This window comes from Falco punctatus (genome assembly GCF_963210335.1).
Source record: "Falco punctatus genome assembly, contig: scaffold_181, whole genome shotgun sequence".
NCBI lineage: Eukaryota > Metazoa > Chordata > Aves > Falconiformes > Falconidae > Falco > Falco punctatus.
In genome coordinates this window covers 78242-101246 of record NW_027660282.1, presented here as the reverse complement: position 1 = coordinate 101246, position 23005 = coordinate 78242, and the positions used below count along the sequence as shown (strand labels likewise).

The window sequence follows — 23005 nt, the reverse complement described above, 5'->3', positions numbered from 1 at the left end:
TCCCACTCTTTCCCGTACACTTATTATAGTGGGACTCCTGGCCACTTCCTCTAGTGCACTTACTTACTACAATTAAAAAAAACCAAGTGTCTTACCCCAAAATCCAGGGAACGTCGCGAAGAGCCTTACGGATCGGGGATCGATGAGTGTCCCCGAGAAATCCTCAGTGCTGGCTGGAACCGATCAGGTCCCCGACTCCTCCGGTCTCCTTCAGAGAGGTCCCATCTGGGTCGCCAAAACTGTTACCGAAATCTCGGAATGAAGAACTTATCGACACCAATGTGATGTAGATAAGCAGACACTTCTTTATTGACGGCCGGGTGTGTGAGCGAGTCCTCTCACGATCAACGCACACCAGGTCTCAAAATCAGACACCATATATAGAACTTATTCATACATATTCATTAATTATTCATGCATAATCATAACATTTCCCGTAAATCATTTACATACTCCCCTCCTATATCCGATTCTGCGCAGTAAAGCTTAGAAAGGTCTAGAAATGGGTCTAGGGTACGATTTGGGTAGGTGGTATATGAGTCGGTGGTTGCGATCTCCCCCTGCCGGAATTACCTTTTACTAAAGTTCACAGTTTCTTGGCAGGCACCTACAAGCTGTTCCAGTCGACTCTCCCCAGTTCCCATTAATCTCATATTCTGACATTTCAATACACCTCTGCATACAGAAGACTGGTTAAGTACAAAGGAACCTTTCAACCCTAGAGTTATTACCTAAGTTTTAACAATAGTTCCATGCCCTTCTTCTAGCCTTGGTACAAGACGTACAAAAGATTTCATAGCAGCTTTTACTGTGCAACTATAAGTTTCCTATAAACATTTTTCTTATTCTTCTATATTTTAATTCTATTAAATGATTTTATAAAATCAATTAATCAATCTAATATAATCAATCAATCTTAACTTTTTAACAAATCGATAACACCGGCATTGTAATGAGTTACATCTGTTGTAACACCAGCATTGGAAAGCTTGAAGGCCTCTGCCATTAACTCCAATACTGGGCACGGGGATACCCTTTGGACAGGCTGGACAGGCTGCCACAATGCTGCGTGCAGCAGCCTGAGAGAGACTCTTTTGGCCAAACTGTTGATACAAGAATCGCCAATTCTGATGATAAAATTGGTGGGCTAACACGACCTGCAGGTGGGCCTCAGGAACAGGCACCGACAGAGCCACAGAAACTGGAGCATCAGCTCCAGCGTTGCCATCGATTGCAGAACCGCGTAGGGAAGTGTGGCCGTAACATGCATAACGTAGAATGGAGAAGGGCGTTTCCAAGTCCCTTCCCGAACTACAGTCAAAATTGCCAAAAAGCTTCGCATGGTTGATATGGCCATGGACAGCCATCTCCAACTGGGAAAGGAGGGCTGCCACACAGGCTGAATCAGTAATGAGATTAACAGGGCCTGGGAAATAAAGAAATGCCAAGGCCGCAGCCCGCAACGCCATGACTTGCGATGATCCTTCCTGATGCACAATTTGGGAAGGCCATTGCCCATTTTTTTTCCAAGCCACTGCGGCTTTTCCCACTTTTCCAGACCCATCTGTAAATACCGTATCACCTTTGATTGGTCGTCTCCAACTCAGTTGCCGTGGCTGCAAAGTTAGATCTACAGTCATTGTCCAAAGTGGATGAGGTGGATGATGGTACTGAACTTGCCCTTGAAAATTGCCAAGAGCCACTTGAAGGGCAGTAGAGTCTGACAGCGCCCATTCAGCGCCAAATTGTTGTACAGGGGCTATCACAACATGTGGAACACCTCCAGTCCACTCTAAATATCTTTGGGGGATTTTTATGATCAATTCGGTAACAAGTTCGTACCATCAAACCAGCAGACTTCATAGACTGCAAAGGCAAAGTGATCCCAGCTTCTGCCTCCAATCCTGCTTGGAACCCCTCCTATTGCCTCCCCTCCCTACCCTCACCCCCCCGCCCCACCCCCCCTGCCCCACCCCACCCCACCCCACCCCCCCGACACCACCACGCCCAGCACCCGGAACCAGGCACTCTGTGACATCAGTCCCACGTCCAAGGGAACCCCGGGCAACGGGAATCCTGCGGGCAGTCCGTCGGCAGCCGTACTGGTGGCGACAAGGCCTCGTCCTTGCAGCTGCCACATGTCGCTGGCAGCGATGGATTTTCTGCGTCTCCTCCTTGTCCTGCTGGCCGTGTGCTGTCCTGTGCACGGCACATGGGACAGCTGTGGGTAAGTGGCCCGAGGCTCTGGGCGGGAGCTTGGGCAAGCCTTGTGGGCTTCACTGGAGGGGGCCTGCTTGTCCCCCGTGGCCACCCCCCAGGTTCCTGAAAGCCATGTGGGAGGCTCAGTGCCTTGGCAGCAGCCAGGCCGCCGGCACAACTCGTCTGCGGGCTGAAGCAGAAAGCGGGGCGAGGGGAGCGGGTTTTGGCCCCACGGGTTTCCTCGGCCCTTCTGGCCATGCCTTGTGGGGAGGGAAGACGGCTGGCCTTCAGCCGCAACGGCGCAAGCCATCCAGCAGCACAGTAAGGAGTTTCTGGTTACAGAGGGAGCTGCGGGCTTCGTCCCATGGCTTTTCACTACGGCATGTCACGCGTCGTGGGTGGCACAGATGCCCTGCCAGGGGCCTGGCCCTGGATCGTCAGCATCCAGGCTCTCGTGGAAGGAGGCACGGTGCACATCTGCGGGGGCTCCCTCATCAGCCCACAGTGGGTCCTCACCGCAGCCCACTGCTTCATCGAGGTCAGGTAAGGAGGACCAGGGGTCGGGGCTAGCCCCACAACACTAGCAGGTGCCCTGAGCGCAGCGGCACGTGCTCCTGCCGTCCCGTTGCCCTGCAGCACGCCCAGTGCCTGGGCACTCCGGAGCCCCGCCGAGAGGCTGCTCAGGAGAAGGCTGGGCTCGTGCCACTGCTTCCCAGCAGCCTCCCGCTCGCCACTGCTTGAGCCCAAGGCACGCGAGGGCAGTCGCAGCCTCCCTAGCGCTGCTTGCCTCTCTCCCTCGTCGAGCAGAAGGCAGGGCAAGTGCCGGGCTGCTGCGGCACGTGGCTGCGCTCCCTCTGAGCCCTCTCTCCATCTGCCTTCCAGGGACATCACCGTCTTGCGCGTGGTGCTCGGTGTCACCCAGCTGACTCAGCTGGGCCCTGAGGCTCAGGTGCGCGCCGTCAGGCGGCTGCTGGTTCACCAGCACTACTGGAACGTCACGCAGCGGAATGACATTGCCTTGCTGGAGCTGGACCAGCCTGTCCAGTGCAACAGCTACGTACAGCTTGCCTGTGTGCCCGACGCCTCGCTGAGAGTCTCAGAGCTGACAGCCTGCTACATCAGTGGCTGGGGTGCCAGGAAAGCAAGAGGTGAGTGGCCCAAACGCAGCGGCGGTGCCAGTGCAAGCTTGGCCAGCTTGGGGAAGCAGGATGCGCTTCCTGATGGCAGAGGCGAAAGCCAGAGTCAGGCTGTGGGGGCGTATGCCTCTCTCTTCCAGAGAGGGGCCCGAGCCATTGACCCAGAGCAAGGCAGAAAGGCAAGAGCGGTCCAGCGCCTGTCGGCATGCACAGCCGAGCCCCGGGGGAGGGCTTCAGCCAGACGGGGGAGGAGAAGTGGCAATGAGCTGCTGGGTGTTCATTCCTTTCTGTGCTCTTCACAGCTGGAGGATCGGCATACGCGCTGCAGGAGGCCCAGGTCCACCTCATTGATGCCAGGGTCTGTAACAGCAGCGGCTGGTACAGGGGGGCCATCCACACCCACAACATCTGTGCCGGCTATCCGCAGGGCGGCATCGACACCTGCCAGGTAGGAGCGTGCTACAAGCCAAGCCCCGGCAGCACAGGCAGCCCCGCCACAACCGCCCAAACGTGCGCCATCACGGCCTTTTGCTGGCCACTCACACTCCCATGGCTGGGTCCCCACCGCTGAGGGCCTTACCCGCCCTTCCCCATGGGCAGGCCCTTGCCCAGGGCCTGCCCGCCTTGTCCCACAGGCCTGGCACGCTGCCCAGAAGGCCCACCCGGTGCCCTTGGCAGCCCACAGCTCCACCATCCCAGCCCTCTGACACACCTTCACCACCACCGTGAAGAGCGGTGAGAGCGAGCCCTGCCTTACAGGCCCACCGCCCCCTGCCAGGCAAGCTTCTGCAGAGCTTGGCTGGCCACTGAATGCAGCTCTGGCAGGTGCCGTGAGAGAGAAGGAGCCAGCCACCGGGCTGACGGTGGCCACCCAACAACCCCTTCATCCTCTCTCCTGTGCTGCAGGGGGACAGCGGTGGGCCTCTCGTGTGCCAAGACAAGAGCGCCGACTACTTCTGGCTTGTTGGCGTGACCAGCTGGGGGACGGGCTGTGCGAGAGCAAGGAAGCCCGGAGTCTACACCTCCACCCAGCACTTCTACGACTGGATCCTGGTGCAGATGGGCCTGCGCCCAGCAGTAACCACTACTGCAAGGCCACAGCCAGTCTTCACCTACACCCCCGTTCAGAGGCCAAGGCCATGGCCAAGGCCAAGGCCAAGAGAATCGAACCGGTTTCCACCCTGCCCGTTTCCAGTCCAGAAGCTGCTGGACTTCTTTACTCGGCTGCAGGAGCTCCTGCAGTACCTAAGGGCGAAATAGCTTGGAGCAGCACCATGAGGAGCATCCAGGGCAGGCTGCAGCGCACGACGACCGTTTCCTGCTGGGGCAATTCCTGCTGATGAAAGGCAGCCTCAGTGACAAAGGCCTGCTCTGTCCTGCCCGCGCTGCTCACAACGGCAGAACTCAGCAGGCTGCCTTCTTGCAATAAAGTGTTTCCCTTGGCATGGCTAACCATGCGCCAGTGCACTGCAGTCTCCTGTGTGAGGCAAGGACTTCCAGAGCCGGCACCTGCCGAAGGAGGCAGGCTGCCAAGTCGGGCACAAAGGGTCACCGCAAAGGGCTGAAGCTCTGCCTGCTCCGAGAGAAGCATGAGGGAACAGTGGAAGGAAGGCAGGCACGTCATAGGAGGGCTCAGGGCCTTGGGGGTGGCAGTTGGAAGCAGAGAATGCCTTGGGCTGGCTCCTGCTGGCATCCCTGTGGGCTTCTGTACGAGGCGCAAGCCAGCTTGAAAGTGGCCTCTCAGGGCCAGCTGGGCTTCAGGGGAAATCCACGAGCTGGGGCCTTTGCTCATGCCACGGAGTTCCTGGGCTTCCCCAGCCTGCTCTGCTTTCACAGCTGCACCATGTTTCCAAGCCCAAGCCTACGGCTGCAGTGGCTGCAGGGCGCGCCATGAGCTTTGAGTGGGAGCAAAGAGGCTGCTGCTGCTGCTGCTCCCCGGCTGCCTCCTGGCTGTAGTATCGGCCACGCTAGAGGAGCAACCGGAGGCCTGGGGCATACCAGACACCTATGGAGGGGTGCAGCGGGGACTCGAGTGGAATGGTCGAGACTAGGGGACCGGGCCCCCAGTCCGGTGGGCTTTTTTTGAGGGCTTGAGGCTCTGCAGAGGGGTCTGGGGTGCAAGGAAGGCCTCAGAAGGGGGCCTGAGTGGACTAGAGAGAGCCTAAGGCAGCCTCCGGGTAGGCAGGGGAAAGGGTGCCCAGTGCCAGGTGGCCTCCACAGCCACCAGGGACCTGGGCACAGGCACTGTCACGTGGGGAGGCAGGGAGCGTGGCATGGGCTTGTTGTGCTCATCATCTCCTTGCCCCTTTGCAGTGCCTTGATCTTGCAGCTAGTCCAGGCACTGCCCCCCACCAGCACAGGGACCCTTGCACAGCACTCCAGCTTAAGATCACTGGCACCGGCTGCCCAGAGAGGCCTCTGGAAACATTCCAGCACCACCTGCACAGGATGTTGTGCAACCTGCTCTAGCACAGCCTGCTTTTGCAGGGCGCTGGACTGCATAATCTCCAGAGGTTCCCTCCAACAACGACCATTGTGTGATTCTGGGACTCGCGGCACTTTGGCTGAGGAAGAAGAGGTCAGGACCCTCAGGCCACCCGACACCTGACTGCCTTCCCAGTGCCTGTCCAAGAAACCTGCCAGTCCTCACTAACGGAAGTTGGGCCTGCACACGTGGGCTTGCACATGTGCATGAGCACTGCAGGGCAACAGCCTTCTCTCTCTCTTCCCCGTCCTCTACCGCAGGGCGAGCGCAGACGTTCTGCCAAGGGAGCACCAGTCTGCACAGGCCCCGCTGCTGTCGCTGTCATGCAGCGGCTCTTCTACCCCGCGCTCCCTCTACTGTGTCCCACACCACTGGCCTGGTGTGATGGCAGAGCCAGTGGCACTCCCCTGTTGACGCAGAAGGCTCGCACACAACTGATACGACCAGTGTGATCAAGTTGGTGCCACTTTATTAAGGGATACACAGCAATTTATACTCTACAGATGCTATTAACAGACGCACAGCCATTTATACCCCCAGCTAAAAATACACACTCTACGCAGGCTTTGGTATGGAAAAGGTGATAGGTTAAAACGACTCGTTCACACGCTTCCACCTCCCCTAGGATTGGTCCCAGTGTGGTGCCCACACGCTGCTCCCCCCTTGTGCAGGCATCCGGTTTTTCCTCACCTTTCTGTCCAGCTCTCTTATCTCTCTGCGAGTACACAGTCTCTTTGTCTCTCTTGGCCTTGCATATGTCCTTCACAACACCTGCAGCTTGTTACAGCTGCGGCCTGCTCGGCCTGCTAGTACAACAAAGTTACGTGGCCTGCATTGCTCATAATATGTCCGTTGTCTTCAGGCCACTCCACAAATCCCCCTTTTTGTTTTCGAGCGATCCAGACCCCTTTTATCAATCTGTTCATCATTCTCATAAAGCAATACCACACGCAGCCCATTATCATTGTAAAGAGATTACAGTGGCAAATAACATCGTTATCCCCTGCAGAAACAAGTCTTTTAACCCTCCGGGAATTCCTAAACCCTGTAGCCAGTCCGTTAACCCGTTCTCAACCTTTATGGCCTGTACGTTTTTTCTCAACTCTGCGAGCTGCTTATGAATGGAGTTTGAGCGATCAGTCAAATTCATACAACACGTTCCTTAGCGCTCTTCACTCTAGGCTACTCTCTACTGTTCGTGCTGTTTCCTTATCTTCTAGAGGTGAGATCACATTCCTCCTTTGTTTCTGTTGCATCCTAGTTTCTTCTCATACTCCCTCAAAGTTATGAACTCTTTGCTGCAGGATCTCAGCTGCACATCGCCAAAGCAAGGCCACAACTGCACATTATCCCACTGTCTCTGTTCCGTACGATTCTACAATTACCGGGGCCCCCCTCCCCCTCCCCCTCCCCCCCCCCCCCTTTTTTATTTTTTTTGGAACAGCTAGTACCAGGTTTTCCATGTTCTGCAGGGCCCTTGCAAACATGACGGCAACCAAGGCAATAGCAAACAAACGATACCGCCAATTGAGTGAATGGATGCCAAAAAGGCTGACATGTTCTCAGGTTTTGATAACATGTTGCTGCAATGGGGCGCCTAAAATCCACGCAGCATGTACCATCCAAATCCTCACAGCCATGTCCTTGAGCCAACAACAAAAAGCCAATACTTGCTCTGTTTTGTATGTACTAGTGGCCAATTTGACTCACGTTCTTAACTGCCTAACAAACAAGGTGACTTAACTCTTGAATGCTTTCCCTGCTGTTACTCCGCATAAGAGAAGAACCACTGCAATATGTTCCCGTCAGTTCCATAAATCAACTACATCATTACCTGCTTCATCCAAAGCTATATTGCCTTTAAGGGCATTATGCTTATCAGCATGTTCACGTGTTGATTTATGTGGGTGTCATGGTCCCATCATAGCCTCCTACTACATTAGCATCTACGTAAAGACAACTATCGACATTCAAAGTGCAAACAATATCAGCTCCTTTTGGATTAACATCATACAGAGGTAATCACTTATCCCCGATATCAAGGCTTTCAGTAAGATTCTTCGTTCCCCACATACATTCACTTGTTTGCAACCATGTTGGCAAGTCAGGAAGGGCACACCAAGCCAGGATGTGCTCAGTTGCTGTGCTAAGGAGACCCACACATCAGTTGTTGGGTTGACTGGCGGCAGCAGCGCTCCCACGGTCCGGCACGCTAAGCTCAGGCCGCACACAGCCAGCAGGTATCCCATCGCGGACCTTCCTCTGTAGAAACACAAGCATCACCTCTCCCCCAGGTTAACAATCCATGCGGTCCTGACCAATGCCTGGTATGAGGGTCTTTCCCGCGTACTAAGACACCTTGGTGCTTTTGCTGCTTGTCACCAGTTGACACAAAATATCGTACAATGGGAGGCCCCGCATGGTCGACAGAGATTTTCAAAAACTTCAAAATATAGCATGCTTTCTCGGAACGTGCCTCTGGGTCATTCCCCTCATTCCCCTTCTCTGTTTTTCAAGCAGGCGTTTAAGAGTATCATTCATGCATTCAACGATGGCTTGGCCCGCAGGGGAATGGGGAATACCAAATTGCTGGGGATCCCCCACCGGCATTGTAATGAGTTCCATCTGTTGTAACACCAGCGTTGGAAAGCTTGAAGGCCTCTGCCATTAACTCCAAAACTGGGCACGGGGATACCCTTTGGACAGGCTGGACAGGCTGCCACAATGCTGCGTGCAGCAGCCTGAGAGAGACTCTTTTGGCCAAACTGTTGATACAAGAATCGCCAATTCTGATGATAAAATTGGTGGGCTAACACGACCTGCAGGTGGGCCTCAGGAACAGGCACCGACAGAGCCACAGAAACTGGAGCATCAGCTCCAGCGTTGCCATCGATTGCAGAACCGCGTAGGGAAGTGTGGCCGTAACATGCATAACGTAGAATGGAGAAGGGCGTTTCCAAGTCCCTTCCCGAACTACAGTCAAAATTGCCAAAAAGCTTCGCATGGTTGATATGGCCATGGACAGCCATCTCCAACTGGGAAAGGAGGGCTGCCACACAGGCTGAATCAGTAATGAGATTAACAGGGCCTGGGAAATAAAGAAATGCCAAGGCCGCAGCCCGCAACGCCATGACTTGCGATGATCCTTCCTGATGCACAATTTGGGAAGGCCATTGCCCATTTTTTTTCCAAGCCACTGCGGCTTTTCCCACTTTTCCAGACCCATCTGTAAATACCGTATCACCTTTGATTGGTCGTCTCCAACTCAGTTGCCGTGGCTGCAAAGTTAGATCTACAGTCATTGTCCAAAGTGGATGAGGTGGATGATGGTACTGAACTTGCCCTTGAAAATTGCCAAGAGCCACTTGAAGGGCAGTAGAGTCTGACAGCGCCCATTCAGCGCCAAATTGTTGTACAGGGGCTATCACAACATGTGGAACACCTCCAGTCCACTCTAAATATCTTTGGGGGATTTTTATGATCAATTCGGTAACAAGTTCGTACCATCAAACCAGCAGACTTCATAGACTGCAAAGGCAAAGTGATCCCAGCTTCTGCCTCCAATCCTGCTTGGAACCCCTCCTATTGCCTCCCCTCCCTACCCTCACCCCCCCGCCCCACCCCCCCTGCCCCACCCCACCCCACCCCACCCCCCCGACACCACCACGCCCAGCACCCGGAACCAGGCACTCTGTGACATCAGTCCCACGTCCAAGGGAACCCCGGGCAACGGGAATCCTGCGGGCAGTCCGTCGGCAGCCGTACTGGTGGCGACAAGGCCTCGTCCTTGCAGCTGCCACATGTCGCTGGCAGCGATGGATTTTCTGCGTCTCCTCCTTGTCCTGCTGGCCGTGTGCTGTCCTGTGCACGGCACATGGGACAGCTGTGGGTAAGTGGCCCGAGGCTCTGGGCGGGAGCTTGGGCAAGCCTTGTGGGCTTCACTGGAGGGGGCCTGCTTGTCCCCCGTGGCCACCCCCCAGGTTCCTGAAAGCCATGTGGGAGGCTCAGTGCCTTGGCAGCAGCCAGGCCGCCGGCACAACTCGTCTGCGGGCTGAAGCAGAAAGCGGGGCGAGGGGAGCGGGTTTTGGCCCCACGGGTTTCCTCGGCCCTTCTGGCCATGCCTTGTGGGGAGGGAAGACGGCTGGCCTTCAGCCGCAACGGCGCAAGCCATCCAGCAGCACAGTAAGGAGTTTCTGGTTACAGAGGGAGCTGCGGGCTTCGTCCCATGGCTTTGCACTACGGCATGTCACGCGTCGTGGGTGGCACAGATGCCCTGCCAGGGGCCTGGCCCTGGATCGTCAGCATCCAGGCTCTCGTGGAAGGAGGCACGGTGCACATCTGCGGGGGCTCCCTCATCAGCCCACAGTGGGTCCTCACCGCAGCCCACTGCTTCATCGAGGTCAGGTAAGGAGGACCAGGGGTCGGGGCTAGCCCCACAACACTAGCAGGTGCCCTGAGCGCAGCGGCACGTGCTCCTGCCGTCCCGTTGCCCTGCAGCACGCCCAGTGCCTGGGCACTCCGGAGCCCCGCCGAGAGGCTGCTCAGGAGAAGGCTGGGCTCGTGCCACTGCTTCCCAGCAGCCTCCCGCTCGCCACTGCTTGAGCCCAAGGCACGCGAGGGCAGTCGCAGCCTCCCTAGCGCTGCTTGCCTCTCTCCCTCGTCGAGCAGAAGGCAGGGCAAGTGCCGGGCTGCTGCGGCACGTGGCTGCGCTCCCTCTGAGCCCTCTCTCCATCTGCCTTCCAGGGACATCACCGTCTTGCGCGTGGTGCTCGGTGTCACCCAGCTGACTCAGCTGGGCCCTGAGGCTCAGGTGCGCGCCGTCAGGCGGCTGCTGGTTCACCAGCACTACTGGAACGTCACGCAGCGGAATGACATTGCCTTGCTGGAGCTGGACCAGCCTGTCCAGTGCAACAGCTACGTACAGCTTGCCTGTGTGCCCGACGCCTCGCTGAGAGTCTCAGAGCTGACAGCCTGCTACATCAGTGGCTGGGGTGCCAGGAAAGCAAGAGGTGAGTGGCCCAAACGCAGCGGCGGTGCCAGTGCAAGCTTGGCCAGCTTGGGGAAGCAGGATGCGCTTCCTGATGGCAGAGGCGAAAGCCAGAGTCAGGCTGTGGGGGCGTATGCCTCTCTCTTCCAGAGAGGGGCCCGAGCCATTGACCCAGAGCAAGGCAGAAAGGCAAGAGCGGTCCAGCGCCTGTCGGCATGCACAGCCGAGCCCCGGGGGAGGGCTTCAGCCAGACGGGGGAGGAGAAGTGGCAATGAGCTGCTGGGTGTTCATTCCTTTCTGTGCTCTTCACAGCTGGAGGATCGGCATACGCGCTGCAGGAGGCCCAGGTCCACCTCATTGATGCCAGGGTCTGTAACAGCAGCGGCTGGTACAGGGGGGCCATCCACACCCACAACATCTGTGCCGGCTATCCGCAGGGCGGCATCGACACCTGCCAGGTAGGAGCGTGCTACAAGCCAAGCCCCGGCAGCACAGGCAGCCCCGCCACAACCGCCCAAACGTGCGCCATCACGGCCTTTTGCTGGCCACTCACACTCCCATGGCTGGGTCCCCACCGCTGAGGGCCTTACCCGCCCTTCCCCATGGGCAGGCCCTTGCCCAGGGCCTGCCCGCCTTGTCCCACAGGCCTGGCACGCTGCCCAGAAGGCCCACCCGGTGCCCTTGGCAGCCCACAGCTCCACCATCCCAGCCCTCTGACACACCTTCACCACCACCGTGAAGAGCGGTGAGAGCGAGCCCTGCCTTACAGGCCCACCGCCCCCTGCCAGGCAAGCTTCTGCAGAGCTTGGCTGGCCACTGAATGCAGCTCTGGCAGGTGCCGTGAGAGAGAAGGAGCCAGCCACCGGGCTGACGGTGGCCACCCAACAACCCCTTCATCCTCTCTCCTGTGCTGCAGGGGGACAGCGGTGGGCCTCTCGTGTGCCAAGACAAGAGCGCCGACTACTTCTGGCTTGTTGGCGTGACCAGCTGGGGGACGGGCTGTGCGAGAGCAAGGAAGCCCGGAGTCTACACCTCCACCCAGCACTTCTACGACTGGATCCTGGTGCAGATGGGCCTGCGCCCAGCAGTAACCACTACTGCAAGGCCACAGCCAGTCTTCACCTACACCCCCGTTCAGAGGCCAAGGCCATGGCCAAGGCCAAGGCCAAGAGAATCGAACCGGTTTCCACCCTGCCCGTTTCCAGTCCAGAAGCTGCTGGACTTCTTTACTCGGCTGCAGGAGCTCCTGCAGTACCTAAGGGCGAAATAGCTTGGAGCAGCACCATGAGGAGCATCCAGGGCAGGCTGCAGCGCACGACGACCGTTTCCTGCTGGGGCAATTCCTGCTGATGAAAGGCAGCCTCAGTGACAAAGGCCTGCTCTGTCCTGCCCGCGCTGCTCACAACGGCAGAACTCAGCAGGCTGCCTTCTTGCAATAAAGTGTTTCCCTTGGCATGGCTAACCATGCGCCAGTGCACTGCAGTCTCCTGTGTGAGGCAAGGACTTCCAGAGCCGGCACCTGCCGAAGGAGGCAGGCTGCCAAGTCGGGCACAAAGGGTCACCGCAAAGGGCTGAAGCTCTGCCTGCTCCGAGAGAAGCATGAGGGAACAGTGGAAGGAAGGCAGGCACGTCATAGGAGGGCTCAGGGCCTTGGGGGTGGCAGTTGGAAGCAGAGAATGCCTTGGGCTGGCTCCTGCTGGCATCCCTGTGGGCTTCTGTACGAGGCGCAAGCCAGCTTGAAAGTGGCCTCTCAGGGCCAGCTGGGCTTCAGGGGAAATCCACGAGCTGGGGCCTTTGCTCATGCCACGGAGTTCCTGGGCTTCCCCAGCCTGCTCTGCTTTCACAGCTGCACCATGTTTCCAAGCCCAAGCCTACGGCTGCAGTGGCTGCAGGGAGCGCCATGAGCTTTGAGTGGGAGCAAAGAGGCTGCTGCTGCTGCTGCTCCCCGGCTGCCTCCTGGCTGTAGTATCGGCCACGCTAGAGGAGCAACCGGAGGCCTGGGGCATACCAGACACCTATGGAGGGGTGCAGCGGGGACTCGAGTGGAATGGTCGAGACTAGGGGACCGGGCCCCCAGTCCGGTGGGCTTTTTTTGAGGGCTTGAGGCTCTGCAGAGGGGTCTGGGGTGCAAGGAAGGCCTCAGAAGGGGGCCTGAGTGGACTAGAGAGAGCCTAAGGCAGCCTCCGGGTAGGCAGGGGAAAGGGTGCCCAGTGCCAGGTGGCCTCCACAGCCACCAGGGACCTGGGCACAGGCACTGTCACGTGGGGAGGCAGGGAGCGTGGCATGGGCTTGTTGTGCTCATCATCTCCTTGCCCCTTTGCAGTGCCTTGATCTTGCAGCTAGTCCAGGCACTGCCCCCCACCAGCACAGGGACCCTTGCACAGCACTCCAGCTTAAGATCACTGGCACCGGCTGCCCAGAGAGGCCTCTGGAAACATTCCAGCACCACCTGCACAGGATGTTGTGCAACCTGCTCTAGCACAGCCTGCTTTTGCAGGGCGCTGGACTGCATAATCTCCAGAGGTTCCCTCCAACAACGACCATTGTGTGATTCTGGGACTCGCGGCACTTTGGCTGAGGAAGAAGAGGTCAGGACCCTCAGGCCACCCGACACCTGACTGCCTTCCCAGTGCCTGTCCAAGAAACCTGCCAGTCCTCACTAACGGAAGTTGGGCCTGCACACGTGGGCTTGCACATGTGCATGAGCACTGCAGGGCAACAGCCTTCTCTCTCTCTTCCCCGTCCTCTACCGCAGGGCGAGCGCAGACGTTCTGCCAAGGGAGCACCAGTCTGCACAGGCCCCGCTGCTGTCGCTGTCATGCAGCGGCTCTTCTACCCCGCGCTCCCTCTACTGTGTCCCACACCACTGGCCTGGTGTGATGGCAGAGCCAGTGGCACTCCCCTGTTGACGCAGAAGGCTCGCACACAACTGATACGACCAGTGTGATCAAGTTGGTGCCACTTTATTAAGGGATACACAGCAATTTATACTCTACAGATGCTATTAACAGACGCACAGCCATTTATCCCCCCAGCTAAAAATACACACTCTACGCAGGCTTTGGTATGGAAAAGGTGATAGGTTAAAACGACTCGTTCACACGCTTCCACCTCCCCTAGGATTGGTCCCAGTGTGGTGCCCACACGCTGCTCCCCCCTTGTGCAGGCATCCGGTTTTTCCTCACCTTTCTGTCCAGCTCTCTTATCTCTCTGCGAGTACACAGTCTCTTTGTCTCTCTTGGCCTTGCATATGTCCTTCACAACACCTGCAGCTTGTTACAGCTGCGGCCTGCTCGGCCTGCTAGTACAACAAAGTTACGTGGCCTGCATTGCTCATAATATGTCCATTGTCTTCAGGCCACTCCACAAATCCCCCTTTTTGTTTTCGAGCGATCCAGACCCCTTTTATCAATCTGTTCATCATTCTCATAAAGCAATACCACACGCAGCCCATTATCATTGTAAAGAGATTACAGTGGCAAATAACATCGTTATCCCCTGCAGAAACAAGTCTTTTAACCCTCCGGGAATTCCTAAACCCTGTAGCCAGTCCGTTAACCCGTTCTCAACCTTTATGGCCTGTACGTTTTTTCTCAACTCTGCGAGCTGCTTATGAATGGAGTTTGAGCGATCAGTCAAATTCATACAACACGTTCCTTAGCGCTCTTCACTCTAGGCTACTCTCTACTGTTCGTGCCTTTTCCTTATCTTCTAGAGGTGAGATCACATTCCTCCTTTGTTTCTGTTGCATCCTAGTTTCTTCTCATACTCCCTCAAAGTTATGAACTCTTTGCTGCAGGATCTCAGCTGCACATCGCCAAAGCAAGGCCACAACTGCACATTATCCCACTGTCTCTGTTCCGTACGATTCTACAATTACCGGGGCCGCCCTCCCCCTCCCCCTCCCCCCCCCCCCCTTTTTTATTTTTTTTGGAACAGCTAGTACCAGGTTTTCCATGTTCTGCAGGGCCCTTGCAAACATGACGGCAACCAAGGCAATAGCAAACAAACGATACCGCCAATTGAGTGAATGGATGCCAAAAAGGCTGACATGTTCTCAGGTTTTGATAACATGTTGCTGCAATGGGGCGCCTAAAATCCACGCAGCATGTACCATCCAAATCCTCACAGCCATGTCCTTGAGCCAACAACAAAAAGCCAATACTTGCTCTGTTTTGTATGTACTAGTGGCCAATTTGACTCACGTTCTTAACTGCCTAACAAACAAGGTGACTTAACTCTTGAATGCTTTCCCTGCTGTTACTCCGCATAAGAGAAGAACCACTGCAATATGTTCCCGTCAGTTCCATAAATCAACTACATCATTACCTGCTTCATCCAAAGCTATATTGCCTTTAAGGGCATTATGCTTATCAGCATGTTCACGTGTTGATTTATGTGGGTGTCATGGTCCCATCATAGCCTCCTACTACATTAGCATCTACGTAAAGACAACTATCGACATTCAAAGTGCAAACAATATCAGCTCCTTTTGGATTAACATCATACAGAGGTAATCACTTATCCCCGATATCAAGGCTTTCAGTAAGATTCTTCGTTCCCCACATACATTCACTTGTTTGCAACCATGTTGGCAAGTCAGGAAGGGCACACCAAGCCAGGATGTGCTCAGTTGCTGTGCTAAGGAGACCCACACATCAGTTGTTGGGTTGACTGGCGGCAGCAGCGCTCCCACGGTCCGGCACGCTAAGCTCAGGCCGCACACAGCCAGCAGGTATCCCATCGCGGAACTTCCTCTGTAGAAACACAAGCATCACCTCTCCCCCAGGTTAACAATCCATGCGGTCCTGACCAATGCCTGGTATGAGGGTCTTTCCCGCGTACTAAGACACCTTGGTGCTTTTGCTGCTTGTCACCAGTTGACACAAAATATCGTACAATGGGAGGCCCCGCATGGTCGACAGAGATTTTCAAAAACTTCAAAATATAGCATGCTTTCTCGGAACGTGCCTCTGGGTCATTCCCCTCATTCCCCTTCTCTGTTTTTCAAGCAGGCGTTTAAGAGTATCATTCATGCATTCAACGATGGCTTGGCCCGCAGGGGAATGGGGAATACCAAATTGCTGGGGATCCCCCACCGGCATTGTAATGAGTTCCATCTGTTGTAACACCAGCGTTGGAAAGCTTGAAGGCCTCTGCCATTAACTCCAAAACTGGGCACGGGGATACCCTTTGGACAGGCTGGACAGGCTGCCACAATGCTGCGTGCAGCAGCCTGAGAGAGACTCTTTTGGCCAAACTGTTGATACAAGAATCGCCAATTCTGATGATAAAATTGGTGGGCTAACACGACCTGCAGGTGGGCCTCAGGAACAGGCACCGACAGAGCCACAGAAACTGGAGCATCAGCTCCAGCGTTGCCATCGATTGCAGAACCGCGTAGGGAAGTGTGGCCGTAACATGCATAACGTAGAATGGAGAAGGGCGTTTCCAAGTCCCTTCCCGAACTACAGTCAAAATTGCCAAAAAGCTTCGCATGGTTGATATGGCCATGGACAGCCATCTCCAACTGGGAAAGGAGGGCTGCCACACAGGCTGAATCAGTAATGAGATTAACAGGGCCTGGGAAATAAAGAAATGCCAAGGCCGCAGCCCGCAACGCCATGACTTGCGATGATCCTTCCTGATGCACAATTTGGGAAGGCCATTGCCCATTTTTTTTCCAAGCCACTGCGGCTTTTCCCACTTTTCCAGACCCATCTGTAAATACCGTATCACCTTTGATTGGTCGTCTCCAACTCAGTTGCCGTGGCTGCAAAGTTAGATCTACAGTCATTGTCCAAAGTGGATGAGGTGGATGATGGTACTGAACTTGCCCTTGAAAATTGCCAAGAGCCACTTGAAGGGCAGTAGAGTCTGACAGCGCCCATTCAGCGCCAAATTGTTGTACAGGGGCTATCACAACATGTGGAACACCTCCAGTCCACTCTAAATATCTTTGGGGGATTTTTATGATCAATTCGGTAACAAGTTCGTACCATCAAACCAGCAGACTCCATAGACTGCAAAGGCAAAGTGATCCCAGCTTCTGCCTCCAATCCTGCTTGGAACCCCTCCTATTGCCTCCCCTCCCTACCCTCACCCCCCCGCCCCACCCCCCCTGCCCCACCCCACCCCACCCCCCGACACCACCACGCCCAGCACCCGGAACCAGGCACTCTGTGACATCAGTCCCACGTCCAAGGGAACCCCGGGCAACGGGAATCCTGCGGGCAGTCCGTCGGCAGCCGTACTGGTGGCGACAAGGCCTCGTCCTTGCAGCTGCCACATGTCGCTGGCAGCGATGGATTTTCTGCGTCTCCTCCTTGTCCTGCTGGCCGTGTGCTGTCCTGTGCACGGCACATGGGACAGCTGTGGGTAAGTGGCCCGAGGCTCTGGGCGGGAGCTTGGGCAAGCCTTGTGGGCTTCACTGGAGGGGGCCTGCTTGTCCCCCGTGGCCACCCCCCAGGTTCCTGAAAGCCATGTGGGAGGCTCAGTGCCTTGGCAGCAGCCAGGCCGCCGGCACAACTCGTCTGCGGGCTGAAGCAGAAAGCGGGGCGAGGGGAGCGGGTTTTGGCCCCACGGGTTTCCTCGGCCCTTCTGGCCATGCCTTGTGGGGAGGGAAGACGGCTGGCCTTCAGCCGCAACGGCGCAAGCCATCCAGCAGCACAGTAAGGAGTTTCTGGTTACAGAGGGAGCTGCGGGCTTCGTCCCATGGCTTTTCACTACGGCATGTCACGCGTCGTGGGTGGCACAGATGCCCTGCCAGGGGCCTGGCCCTGGATCGTCAGCATCCAGGCTCTCGTGGAAGGAGGCACGGTGCACATCTGCGGGGGCTCCCTCATCAGCCCACAGTGGGTCCTCACCGCAGCCCACTGCTTCATCGAGGTCAGGTAAGGAGGACCAGGGGTCGGGGCTAGCCCCACAACACTAGCAGGTGCCCTGAGCGCAGCGGCACGTGCTCCTGCCGTCCCGTTGCCCTGCAGCACGCCCAGTGCCTGGGCACTCCGGAGCCCCGCCGAGAGGCTGCTCAGGAGAAGGCTGGGCTCGTGCCACTGCTTCCCAGCAGCCTCCCGCTCGCCACTGCTTGAGCCCAAGGCACGCGAGGGCAGTCGCAGCCTCCCTAGCGCTGCTTGCCTCTCTCCCTCGTCGAGCAGAAGGCAGGGCAAGTGCCGGGCTGCTGCGGCACGTGGCTGCGCTCCCTCTGAGCCCTCTCTCCATCTGCCTTCCAGGGACATCACCGTCTTGCGCGTGGTGCTCGGTGTCACCCAGCTGACTCAGCTGGGCCCTGAGGCTCAGGTGCGCGCCGTCAGGCGGCTGCTGGTTCACCAGCACTACTGGAACGTCACGCAGCGGAATGACATTGCCTTGCTGGAGCTGGACCAGCCTGTCCAGTGCAACAGCTACGTACAGCTTGCCTGTGTGCCCGACGCCTCGCTGAGAGTCTCAGAGCTGACAGCCTGCTACATCAGTGGCTGGGGTGCCAGGAAAGCAAGAGGTGAGTGGCCCAAACGCAGCGGCGGTGCCAGTGCAAGCTTGGCCAGCTTGGGGAAGCAGGATGCGCTTCCTGATGGCAGAGGCGAAAGCCAGAGTCAGGCTGTGGGGGCGTATGCCTCTCTCTTCCAGAGAGGGGCCCGAGCCATTGACCCAGAGCAAGGCAGAAAGGCAAGAGCGGTCCAGCGCCTGTCGGCATGCACAGCCGAGCCCCGGGGGAGGGCTTCAGCCAGACGGGGGAGGAGAAGTGGCAATGAGCTGCTGGGTGTTCATTCCTTTCTGTGCTCTTCACAGCTGGAGGATCGGCATACGCGCTGCAGGAGGCCCAGGTCCACCTCATTGATGCCAGGGTCTGTAACAGCAGCGGCTGGTACAGGGGGGCCATCCACACCCACAACATCTGTGCCGGCTATCCGCAGGGCGGCATCGACACCTGCCAGGTAGGAGCGTGCTACAAGCCAAGCCCCGGCAGCACAGGCAGCCCCGCCACAACCGCCCAAACGTGCGCCATCACGGCCTTTTGCTGGCCACTCACACTCCCATGGCTGGGTCCCCACCGCTGAGGGCCTTACCCGCCCTTCCCCATGGGCAGGCCCTTGCCCAGGGCCTGCCCGCCTTGTCCCACAGGCCTGGCACGCTGCCCAGAAGGCCCACCCGGTGCCCTTGGCAGCCCACAGCTCCACCATCCCAGCCCTCTGACACACCTTCACCACCACCGTGAAGAGCGGTGAGAGCGAGCCCTGCCTTACAGGCCCACCGCCCCCTGCCAGGCAAGCTTCTGCAGAGCTTGGCTGGCCACTGAATGCAGCTCTGGCAGGTGCCGTGAGAGAGAAGGAGCCAGCCACCGGGCTGACGGTGGCCACCCAACAACCCCTTCATCCTCTCTCCTGTGCTGCAGGGGGACAGCGGTGGGCCTCTCGTGTGCCAAGACAAGAGCGCCGACTACTTCTGGCTTGTTGGCGTGACCAGCTGGGGGACGGGCTGTGCGAGAGCAAGGAAGCCCGGAGTCTACACCTCCACCCAGCACTTCTACGACTGGATCCTGGTGCAGATGGGCCTGCGCCCAGCAGTAACCACTACTGCAAGGCCACAGCCAGTCTTCACCTACACCCCCGTTCAGAGGCCAAGGCCATGGCCAAGGCCAAGGCCAAGAGAATCGAACCGGTTTCCACCCTGCCCGTTTCCAGTCCAGAAGCTGCTGGACTTCTTTACTCGGCTGCAGGAGCTCCTGCAGTACCTAAGGGCGAAATAGCTTGGAGCAGCACCATGAGGAGCATCCAGGGCAGGCTGCAGCGCACGACGACCGTTTCCTGCTGGGGCAATTCCTGCTGATGAAAGGCAGCCTCAGTGACAAAGGCCTGCTCTGTCCTGCCCGCGCTGCTCACAACGGCAGAACTCAGCAGGCTGCCTTCTTGCAATAAAGTGTTTCCCTTGGCATGGCTAACCATGCGCCAGTGCACTGCAGTCTCCTGTGTGAGGCAAGGACTTCCAGAGCCGGCACCTGCCGAAGGAGGCAGGCTGCCAAGTCGGGCACAAAGGGTCACCGCAAAGGGCTGAAGCTCTGCCTGCTCCGAGAGAAGCATGAGGGAACAGTGGAAGGAAGGCAGGCACGTCATAGGAGGGCTCAGGGCCTTGGGGGTGGCAGTTGGAAGCAGAGAATGCCTTGGGCTGGCTCCTGCTGGCATCCCTGTGGGCTTCTGTACGAGGCGCAAGCCAGCTTGAAAGTGGCCTCTCAGGGCCAGCTGGGCTTCAGGGGAAATCCACGAGCTGGGGCCTTTGCTCATGCCACGGAGTTCCTGGGCTTCCCCAGCCTGCTCTGCTTTCACAGCTGCACCATGTTTCCAAGCCCAAGCCTACGGCTGCAGTGGCTGCAGGGAGCGCCATGAGCTTTGAGTGGGAGCAAAGAGGCTGCTGCTGCTGCTGCTCCCCGGCTGCCTCCTGGCTGTAGTATCGGCCACGCTAGAGGAGCAACCGGAGGCCTGGGGCATACCAGACACCTATGGAGGGGTGCAGCGGGGACTCGAGTGGAATGGTCGAGACTAGGGGACCGGGCCCCCAGTCCGGTGGGCTTTTTTTGAGGGCTTGAGGCTCTGCAGAGGGGTCTGGGGTGCAAGGAAGGCCTCAGAAGGGGGCCTGAGTGGACTAGAGAGAGCCTAAGGCAGCCTCCGGGTAGGCAGGGGAAAGGGTGCCCAGTGCCAGGTGGCCTCCACAGCCACCAGGGACCTGGGCACAGGCACTGTCACGTGGGGAGGCAGGGAGCGTGGCATGGGCTTGTTGTGCTCATCATCTCCTTGCCCCTTTGCAGTGCCTTGATCTTGCAGCTAGTCCAGGCACTGCCCCCCACCAGCACAGGGACCCTTGCACAGCACTCCAGCTTAAGATCACTGGCACCGGCTGCCCAGAGAGGCCTCTGGAAACATTCCAGCACCACCTGCACAGGATGTTGTGCAACCTGCTCTAGCACAGCCTGCTTTTGCAGGGCGCTGGACTGCATAATCTCCAGAGGTTCCCTCCAACAACGACCATTGTGTGATTCTGGGACTCGCGGCACTTTGGCTGAGGAAGAAGAGGTCAGGACCCTCAGGCCACCCGACACCTGACTGCCTTCCCAGTGCCTGTCCAAGAAACCTGCCAGTCCTCACTAACGGAAGTTGGGCCTGCACACGTGGGCTTGCACATGTGCATGAGCACTGCAGGGCAACAGCCTTCTCTCTCTCTTCCCCGTCCTCTACCGCAGGGCGAGCGCAGACGTTCTGCCAAGGGAGCACCAGTCTGCACAGGCCCCGCTGCTGTCGCTGTCATGCAGCGGCTCTTCTACCCCGCGCTCCCTCTACTGTGTCCCACACCACTGGCCTGGTGTGATGGCAGAGCCAGTGGCACTCCCCTGTTGACGCAGAAGGCTCGCACACAACTGATACGACCAGTGTGATCAAGTTGGTGCCACTTTATTAAGGGATACACAGCAATTTATACTCTACAGATGCTATTAACAGACGCACAGCCATTTATCCCCCCAGCTAAAAATACACACTCTACGCAGGCTTTGGTATGGAAAAGGTGATAGGTTAAAACGACTCGTTCACACGCTTCCACCTCCCCTAGGATTGGTCCCAGTGTGGTGCCCACACGCTGCTCCCCCCTTGTGCAGGCATCCGGTTTTTCCTCACCTTTCTGTCCAGCTCTCTTATCTCTCTGCGAGTACACAGTCTCTTTGTCTCTCTTGGCCTTGCATATGTCCTTCACAACACCTGCAGCTTGTTACAGCTGCGGCCTGCTCGGCCTGCTAGTACAACAAAGTTACGTGGCCTGCATTGCTCATAATATGTCCGTTGTCTTCAGGCCACTCCACAAATCCCCCTTTTTGTTTTCGAGCGATCCAGACCCCTTTTATCAATCTGTTCATCATTCTCATAAAGCAATTCCACACGCAGCCCATTATCATTGTAAAGAGATTACAGTGGCAAATAACATCGTTATCCCCTGCAGAAACAAGTCTTTTAACCCTCCGGGAATTCCTAAACCCTGTAGCCAGTCCGTTAACCCGTTCTCAACCTTTATGGCCTGTACGTTTTTTCTCAACTCTGCGAGCTGCTTATGAATGGAGTTTGAGCGATCAGTCAAATTCATACAACACGTTCCTTAGCGCTCTTCACTCTAGGCTACTCTCTACTGTTCGTGCCTTTTCCTTATCTTCTAGAGGTGAGATCACATTCCTCCTTTGTTTCTGTTGCATCCTAGTTTCTTCTCATACTCCCTCAAAGTTATGAACTCTTTGCTGCAGGATCTCAGCTGCACATCGCCAAAGCAAGGCCACAACTGCACATTATCCCACTGTCTCTGTTCCGTACGATTCTACAATTACCGGGGCCCCCCTCCCCCTCCCCCTCCCCCCCCCCCCCCTTTTTTATTTTTTTTGGAACAGCTAGTACCAGGTTTTCCATGTTCTGCAGGGCCCTTGCAAACATGACGGCAACCAAGGCAATAGCAAACAAACGATACCGCCAATTGAGTGAATGGATGCCAAAAAGGCTGACATGTTCTCAGGTTTTGATAACATGTTGCTGCAATGGGGCGCCTAAAATCCACGCAGCATGTACCATCCAAATCCTCACAGCCATGTCCTTGAGCCAACAACAAAAAGCCAATACTTGCTCTGTTTTGTATGTACTAGTGGCCAATTTGACTCACGTTCTTAACTGCCTAACAAACAAGGTGACTTAACTCTTGAATGCTTTCCCTGCTGTTACTCCGCATAAGAGAAGAACCACTGCAATATGTTCCCGTCAGTTCCATAAATCAACTACATCATTACCTGCTTCATCCAAAGCTATATTGCCTTTAAGGGCATTATGCTTATCAGCATGTTCACGTGTTGATTTATGTGGGTGTCATGGTCCCATCATAGCCTCCTACTACATTAGCATCTACGTAAAGACAACTATCGACATTCAAAGTGCAAACAATATCAGCTCCTTTTGGATTAACATCATACAGAGGTAATCACTTATCCCCGATATCAAGGCTTTCAGTAAGATTCTTCGTTCCCCACATACATTCACTTGTTTGCAACCATGTTGGCAAGTCAGGAAGGGCACACCAAGCCAGGATGTGCTCAGTTGCTGTGCTAAGGAGACCCACACATCAGTTGTTGGGTTGACTGGCGGCAGCAGCGCTCCCACGGTCCGGCACGCTAAGCTCAGGCCG

The 23005-nt window shown here is 56.6% G+C and overlaps 3 protein-coding genes across 3 annotated transcripts; all 3 read left to right on the top strand.

Annotated features, from left to right (window-relative positions):
* Positions 1–2581: 2581 nt before the first annotated feature.
* LOC308057280 (acrosin-like) lies at positions 2582–5277 on the top strand (the record flags this gene model as incomplete). The annotated part of the gene is made up of 3 exons (XM_080411426.1): positions 2582–2734; positions 3625–3783; positions 4242–5277. 3 exons carry the CDS (start codon positions 2582–2584, stop codon positions 4593–4595), a joined length of 666 nt encoding a protein of 221 aa, XP_080267552.1. The 3' UTR covers positions 4596–5277.
* A 2948-nt stretch (positions 5278–8225) lies between these two features.
* On the top strand, positions 8226–11998 carry LOC308057279 (uncharacterized protein; the record flags this gene model as incomplete). The annotated part of the gene is made up of 3 exons (XM_080411425.1): positions 8226–8232; positions 10230–11265; positions 11724–11998. 3 exons carry the CDS (start codon positions 8226–8228, stop codon positions 11788–11790), a joined length of 1110 nt encoding a protein of 369 aa, XP_080267551.1. The 3' UTR covers positions 11791–11998.
* LOC308057278 (acrosin-like) lies at positions 11957–20234 on the top strand (the record flags this gene model as incomplete). The annotated part of the gene is made up of 3 exons (XM_080411424.1): positions 11957–12011; positions 18560–18741; positions 19200–20234. The coding sequence occupies 3 exons, from the start codon at positions 11957–11959 to the stop codon at positions 19551–19553; spliced, it is 591 nt and encodes a 196-aa protein (XP_080267550.1). The 3' UTR covers positions 19554–20234.
* Between the last annotated feature and the right edge of the window lie 2771 nt (positions 20235–23005).